Source organism: Coccinella septempunctata, chromosome 9 (assembly GCF_907165205.1).
Source record: "Coccinella septempunctata chromosome 9, icCocSept1.1, whole genome shotgun sequence".
NCBI classification, from domain to species: Eukaryota; Metazoa; Arthropoda; class Insecta; order Coleoptera; family Coccinellidae; genus Coccinella; species Coccinella septempunctata.
Window position 1 is genome coordinate 6,261,986 of NC_058197.1, and position 7,977 is coordinate 6,269,962.

Here is a 7,977-nt window from a genome sequence, read left to right on the forward strand (position 1 = left end):
CGGTCAACTTTGGTCACAGAAGTCAAGATCTTTCAAGTTCACTTCTCAACAAAATTCAATTAACGGAAGTAGATCCGAATATTATCGAATTAAAGAAAACTTCGTTTGAAAATCAGGCACTCAATGCTCTTCTTAGGGGTCTTCATTCTAATTTGCCTATAAGATTGAGAAATCCACAGACCTTAGAACAGGCTATTTCATTTATAAGTGAAGAACAGAATTTTGCGTATGATAGGCGGAATTTAACAAACACTCACTCTCAAAGTCTTCAACTAAAACCTTTTCCGAAAATATTGCATGCCCCCTTCATCAGAATAAAAGTCCTATTCATCAAACACCATTACCACAAATACGCCAAAACTAACGACGAGGAGAAAATTCAGAAGTAGGGTGAGGACAGACACACCGAGAAGGAGGTTGTTTTCTGGTTCCCAACATAAAGCAGTGGCCAGTAGGGAAGATATTATTTTAACAAATTTATGTATGAAATGCTTATCATTTGATTGCAATAATTGCAGTAAGTAGTTTCAGTTGTTTTCAAATTAATTGTTATGCCAATAAAACCTTATTCTTTCTTTCAATATTCTTCTTCAACCCCGAAACAATAGAAATGTGAAATATTTATATTTTAAAGTTCGAAGATACTGTGAACGCTTGATGGATTTTGTTTTCGAAATTGAAATCCAATTTTATTGAAACCTTCTATATGAAATTTCTTCCAATCTCTGAAATAGAAGGAATAAATCAAGTGACCCTCATGTTTTAAAACCTATGCTGGAAAAAAAAAGAGTGAGGATATCAAAACATTTGAAAAATTATATTTTGTGATATAATTTGAGCAGTAGTCTTTTTTCGTTGACCAAACACCGTTATCTGTATGTATTGCATAATACAGAAAAAAATATCAATCCTATTAATATCAACTCCTCAATACTTACGAAGTTATTGAATTTGAATATAATTTAAAAATTCGAAAATTTCATTTTCCTTGTAATGTTCATCAAAATAGAGATAGGTATCTTTCACTATGAAGAAACGAGACTTTGTATGAATAATCGCCTTATACATTACATGATAAATAATGTGGATTCTCGTTATCGCTCATTCAAGTATTGCACTGAATCTTTTATATATGCTAGAATGAAGAATGCTGAATGAATAGTTATAAATTTGAACCTTCATTATTTTGCCAATAGGTACAGGGTCTTTATGAAGGATTGTAACATCTCAAGAAGTTGCCTTAAAATACCTTTGTGCTGCTTCTCGTTGAATAGTTTCAAACCGAATATCGGAGAATTTCCAAATTTACGCTCATAAAGACCCTGTTTTACTAATGATGATTTATATTCTTCATTTGAAGAAAATATTCCTTTTCCTAGAAATATTCGAATTTCTACCTGACATCGTTGGCACTAATGAGTAGGTACCTGGAAACTCGTTTATTCTCTCATTGTCCAATTATTGTTAGATATCTGTATTTCTTTGGATTGAACCCCCCTCCCCATTTCGAATATGAGTTTGAGTTGAAATAAATAGGGCCAAGGACTGCGGGAATATTCAGTATCAACCTGAAGTTAGTCAGCTGCAGAGTTTTGTCGGTTTGTCTATTTCTGTGTTAAAATTTCTTCGATCAAAATGACTGGTGAAAAATCTACGAGTAGTGCTGATAACTATGTTAATTGGAAGGAGCTTCATTGTAGCTTCACATGTGAAGTGGATACCAACAAACAACCGGTCGACAATCCATGGCGTACACACGATCTGTACACTCCAAAAACAACAACGAGGAGAAAATTCGGAAGTAGGGTGAAGACAGGCACACCAAAAAGGAGGTTGTTTTCCGCTTCACAACGTAAAGCAGTGGCCAGTAGGGAAGATATCATTTTATCAAATCTATGCATGAAATGCTTATTATTTGATTGCAATAATTGCAGTATGTAATTCCTGTTGTTTTCGAATAAATTGTTATGCCAGTGAAACCTTATTCTTTTCTTTCAATATTCTTCTTCAATCCCGAAACAAAAGAAATGTGAAATATTTATATTTTAAAGTTTGAAGATACTGAGAACGCTTGATGGATTTTGTTTTCGAAATTGAAATCCAATATTATTGAAACCTTCTATATGAAATTTCTTTCAAACTCTAAAATAGAAGGAATAAATCAAGTGAGCCTAATGTTTTGAAACCTATGCAGGATAAAAAGTGTGAGGAAATCGGAACATTTGAAAAATCTACGAGTATTTCTGATAACTATTTCATGGTTAATTTGAAAGCGGTTAATTGGTGCTTCACATGTGAAGTGGAGACCAACAACTTATAACCGGTCGATAATTCATGGCGTACACACGATCTGTACACTCCAAAATCAACAACGACGAGAAAATTCAGAAGTAGGGTGAAGACAAACACTCTACCCTAGGAGGTTGTTTCCTGGTTACCAACCTAAAGCAGTGGACAGTAGGGTTCATTGCTGAATATGGATTTATCATTCAATATAATGGAGCACTTGCCCCTTTTAATGAAATCGATTTGTATAGGGTAAGTCAGGGTGATATGGCGAATCGGGTGAAATGGTAAATTACTATATTTATTTTACGAGTGAACAGATGTCTCTGTATGTTTGAGTACCGACAGTTTATAACCATCTTTTTAACGTGCACCTATAACAGACCAGCTCCGTTTCAAAAACGGTAAGTATTTTGTACAAAACTGATTCCGATGCTGAATAATTTTTATTCGATGCATGCGTTTTTAGGTATTGCTTTATGTAACGTAGACCACGAATAATTTCTTGATATATTCTGCCTTCTTAGTTTGTTTATGTACTACATTACCTAGAAAACGTCGCCTCTAATACTACCTACTTCTTGGTTTGCTGTTCACCGTTTCACCCATTGGAAATGGGAGAAATGGTGAATCCGGGTATGGGAGAAATGGTGAATCCGGGTATGGGTGATATGGTGAAGAATTAAAAGCGTTTATTTAGATTGGTTTTGTAATGCATACATTTTTAGCGCCTCCTATCCTATAAAATGTTGAAGCCTCCAGGCAAAGATGCCTACATTTTATAAGAAAAAAGAGAATCCAGTCGTGCTGATTGGACCGAGGAGAAACTTAGAGATGCTGCAGAAGCTGTACAAAATGGAATGAAGCTAAATAAAGCTTCGAAGGAGTTTGGCATTCCATGGACAACGCTCAAGAGGAGAATTGCTAATGGGTGCTTCGAAAAAAAAGTTTTAGGTGGTCCGCCTGTCCTAACACAAGAATGCGAGAAGAAAATAGTCAAACATATCATAAAATTACAGAAATTCGGATTTGCACCGACCATGGCATATAAACTGGCTGAGAAATGCAACCAACATCACAAATACAACCGAGAAAAGCAAATTGCCGGAATGGATTGGCTGCAGTTATTCTTAAAAAGAAATCCAGAACTCTCAATTCGCAAATCAGAGGGAGTTTCACAGGCACGATCAATGGGATTAAACAAGAAAAACGTTTCAGACTACTTTTCATTGTTGCAGAACATCTTGATTGAGCACAACCTCCTTGATAATCCGGGAAACATAGTTAACGTAGATGAGTCCGGACTTCAACTGAATAATAGACCAGGTTATGTGCTAGCAGCCAAAGGATCCAAGAGCGTTCCGGCAATAACATCGGGTGAAAAGGGTGAAACTATATCCGTAATCGCTTGCTGCAATGGAGAGGGCATGTTTTTACCCCCTGCATGTGTTTTGAAGGGAAAAAATGAAAAGGCTGAGTACAAAGATGGTATGCTGCCGGGTTCCATAATTTTTATGTCACAAAAGTCGGCGTATGTAACAACTGATATCTTCCATCTGTGGCTAAGGAACCATTTTGCACCCAGAAAGCCTGATGGGACAGTAGTGCTCATTTTGGATGGACATAGTTCTCACTGCAGCAGTGTGGAGACATTAGAGTTCGCCGAAGACAATAACATAGTTTTGCAGTGTCTACCCAGCCACACGACGCATTACTTACAGCCACTAGATAGAGCATTTTTTAAAGCTCTAAAATCCTATTATTACAATGCTTGCAATTCCTACATTAAAATGAATCCAAATAGAAAAGTCTCGAGACTAGTTTTCGGAGGACTGCTTTCGAAATCATGGGTACAAGCAGCTACGACAGAGAACGCAATATCGGGGTTCAGGAGTACAGGAGTTTTCCCGTTTTGTCCTGATGCCATCCCCGAATACGCCTTTTTAACATCAGATTCGAATCAACAACAAGAATACAACGGGTTACGTGAAAATAGATCTAATTCACCTCAACCAGGTTGTTCGCATTGGCAGGAAAGCCGGAAATCATCAGATAAGACAAACACCAATCAAGGACTTGAACACAGACAAGCTTCACCACAATTGGGCTGTCCGCAAAAGGGGAAAAATCCACTGGAAAACATTTGTTCCTCATCAGAAGCAACAGATCTGACTTCAACAGTGGCCCAGAACAATCTGATATAACCCCTGGAAAACTCTTGGATAATATTTTGCCGATACCTCATATCCAAAATAAAGTTGCATCTGCAAGGAAAAATTCCAGAGCTTTAGCTGAGGTTTTGAATTCTCCAGAAAACATCGTTAAACTTCGAAACAAAACAATTCCGTCAGTGAAAATTGGAGCAAATGCTATAAGGAAGCCCAGAGAAAAAGCCTTAGCCAAAAAATTTAACAAAGGGAATCTCAAAGACAAGCAAAATAAGAAACGAAAAGTATACACTACTGACACCGAATCCGACTCATCTCTGGATGTCGACTTGCAGGACAAGGATGACGACGTGGACGATGAAAAGAGTTGTTGTGTAGGGTGCGGTGAACTGTACAGTTGCACTAAAAAGGCCGTCGATTGGATAAAATGTGTTAGCTGCCAACATTGGCTGCACGAAGATTGCTCAAAATATGAATCCATGTGTGATTTGTGTGGTGAAAAGCAAAATAAGTGAGTTCACCATTTCACCCAATGTGTATTCGCCAATTCACCCGTATGCATGAGTGAAATGGTGAATTTGATTGAAAAATAAATAAATTTTTTCCAGAGTTTTGTTGAGCCTCAAAGAGTATATGACACTGTTAAGTTGTTGCTTCTATGTTTTCTTAAAGAAGAGGGTTTTTATTTTATTTTAATAAACAAATTTTTGTCTTCTACACTGCTCCTTTTTTTTTTTCTTCACCATATCACCCTGACTTACCCTATGGTTCGGATGCCATCCTTGGAGAAATATTGCAGCACAGATTGTCTCTACAAAATGGCCTGTATTTCGAAGATAATGTCGAGAAACAGATTCCAATTACTTCTCAGGATGTGGCATTTCTCTGATAATTAAACTTGTACAGTGGGGGATAGATTACATAAAATAAAACCTCTACTAGACAGATTGGTGAAAAATTTTCAAAGTGTGTACACTCCTGGTAGAATATTCTGTATCGATGAATCAGTTGTTCCCTTCCAAGGTCGTCTCCTAATGAAGCAGTATATACCAAATAAAACGCATAAATATGGCGTAAAATTGTTCAAACTATGCTGTGAGAATGGATACACATGGAATATTCGAATTTATGCTGGCAAGGAAAAAGAAGGTAATGCATCTGTACCAACCAATGTCGTGCTGAATTTGTCCGAAAATCTACTCGACACATGCAGAACTATAGTGGCTGATAACTACTATACTAGCCTTGAGCTGGCTTATGTACGGCTAGACCGCAAAACTCACTATATTGGTACATTGAGGGCTAATCGTCGCGGCAACCCGAAAGAAGTGATTCAAAAAAAACTGAAAAAAGGTGAGGTTTTTGGTTTGAAGTGGAAAGATAAAAGAGACGTTCTTGTCCTATCCACAAAACATACAACTGAAACCGTCGATATTCAGGGTCGTAATGGTACAAGGACAAAACCACGAGCCATTGTGGAATGCAATGAAGCAAAATCTTCAATTGACCAATCTGATCAAATGGCAAGTTATCACTAACCACTGAGAAAATCTCTGAAGTGGTACAGAAAACTTGGGATTGGGTTCCTTCTGGGAACAGCTCTTGTGAATTCTCATATAGTATTCAACCAATTGAAAATTACAGAGTTCCGGGAGAACCTCATAAGGTCTCTATTATTTCCAGAGGAGGGAGACAAACCTGACAAACCTGCCAAAGATCTACAGAAAATACATACCTTACTGAAAAAGCAAGGTCCATATGATAAAATAAGGAAATATTGTAAAGGCTGTTACTCTAAAAAACTGCGAGGTGAAATCACAAAAAATCGAGTGAAAAAAGTAATCACCTACTGTGAAGCCTGTGAAAATCAACCACATTACTGTATCGAGTGTTTCCATGATGTTCACACGAAATAAGAAATGTTTCTTTCAATACTATTTTATTTCATTTCTTTCCAACAATAAAAATTATGTTTTCAATTGCAAGCCCTTTTTTTTACATTATCGAATGAGATATTCAAAAATTCGTGGTTCCTGGTGACTGATATACCCTTTCACAATATATGGTAGTTGTTTTAATAAATTGTAAACCGATCCACGAATATCAATAACCAATTTGCGAAAAAAACTCAATTCGCATACAATCAATGAATCAAACGTAATGCGGTTCTGCGGAGGGTGCTTCTTACTCCCGCCTACAAACATGGCGTTCCTGAATCTTTGACCAATAAATCAAGGTTTTCATAGCAACGCACATTTTACGCAGTGTAGAACGTAATTCGTCCGGCGCACAACGCTGAGGACTGGTCTAATGGAAAGGAAATCAAATGGCTTCGTATTCCTACACAGCGCGATAACAACTTGCGGCTGCGTAATACCAAAGAGGAACTAGAGCTTCCACTCCGTTATTCTGATGGTGTGCGTTTATTTGACCTTGAGCAGCTCGCATTTACAAGTGAGCGGATTCACTTATGTCAAATTTCAAATTCGAAATTTTCGAATGTAACTGAACCTAGTAGGCAAATAAACCGATAATTATTATTTATTATCAGAATTCTAATTTATCACGAACTACCTTCTAGTAAAGAAACATTGATATTGATTGAAAGTGTTGATAGTGTTCGTTATAGTGTAATGCTTAAGGTGCTCTATAAGCAATTGTCCCAATTATCGCCCCCTTGGTGGTAATACAGGTGAAAGATTTTTCAGCTTCCCTAGACCAGATGACGTCGCAAGAGTTCTTCAATGGAAATTGGCATGCTGCGATGAAAGAATCATGAAGAAAGGCCCATCATCATTGAATTTGAACAATAGGATTTGCAGTGATCACTTTGAATGTTGTTTCATGATTATTCGCAAATTAAAGAATGATGCAGCTCCCACTTTGAATCTCTTCTTCAAACCCAGCACCACTGATGTTAGGACACAAAGGGAGAGTTTCGCCAAAATTGAGTTTAAGGAGGAAATAAAAATTACACATTCAGAGCTTGAATAATTTTATTTTCGGAAGCCTAAAATTGAGACAGCAGGGTAAAAGTAAGGAAGACAGGATTTACATACTCACGATGGACGAGGCCTAAAGGCCAATTTACTGTATGACCAAAAAAGTGATGAAATACTTGGATTTCATGATTTAGGTAAATTTCAAAATTTTTCTATTCTGGAACATTGGTTCCAGCCAAAAACGCATTGGTGTTAATGGCAAGAGGAATCCACGACAATTGGAAACAACCACTCGGTTTTCTCTTTATAGCTTCAAACTGCAATGCAGCAGAGTTGAAAATTATTGTGTTTGACTGCATAGGAAAGATGTTGGAAGCAGGGTTTGATGTTAGAGCTGTCATTTCAGATATGGGCTTTAACTTTGTTTTGTTTTCAAAGCAATTAGGAGTTAATATGAATAATTGTGTATTTCAGGTGCATGGTAGATATTTAGTTTATATTTTCGATACTCCTCATCCAATCGAATGTATGAGAAATGTGCTTTTGAAATATGGAGTAGAATCAGATAGTAGATAGCAAAA

At 36.9% G+C, this 7,977-nt stretch overlaps 1 protein-coding gene across 1 annotated transcript; it reads left to right on the forward strand.

Moving 5' to 3' along the window:
- The first annotated feature begins 3,146 nt into the window (after positions 1–3,146).
- LOC123321046 (MFS-type transporter clz9-like) lies at positions 3,147–4,490 on the forward strand. Its single transcript, XM_044908551.1, has one exon. It carries the CDS (start codon positions 3,147–3,149, stop codon positions 4,488–4,490), a length of 1,344 nt encoding a protein of 447 aa, XP_044764486.1.
- The last annotated feature ends 3,487 nt before the right edge of the window (positions 4,491–7,977 follow it).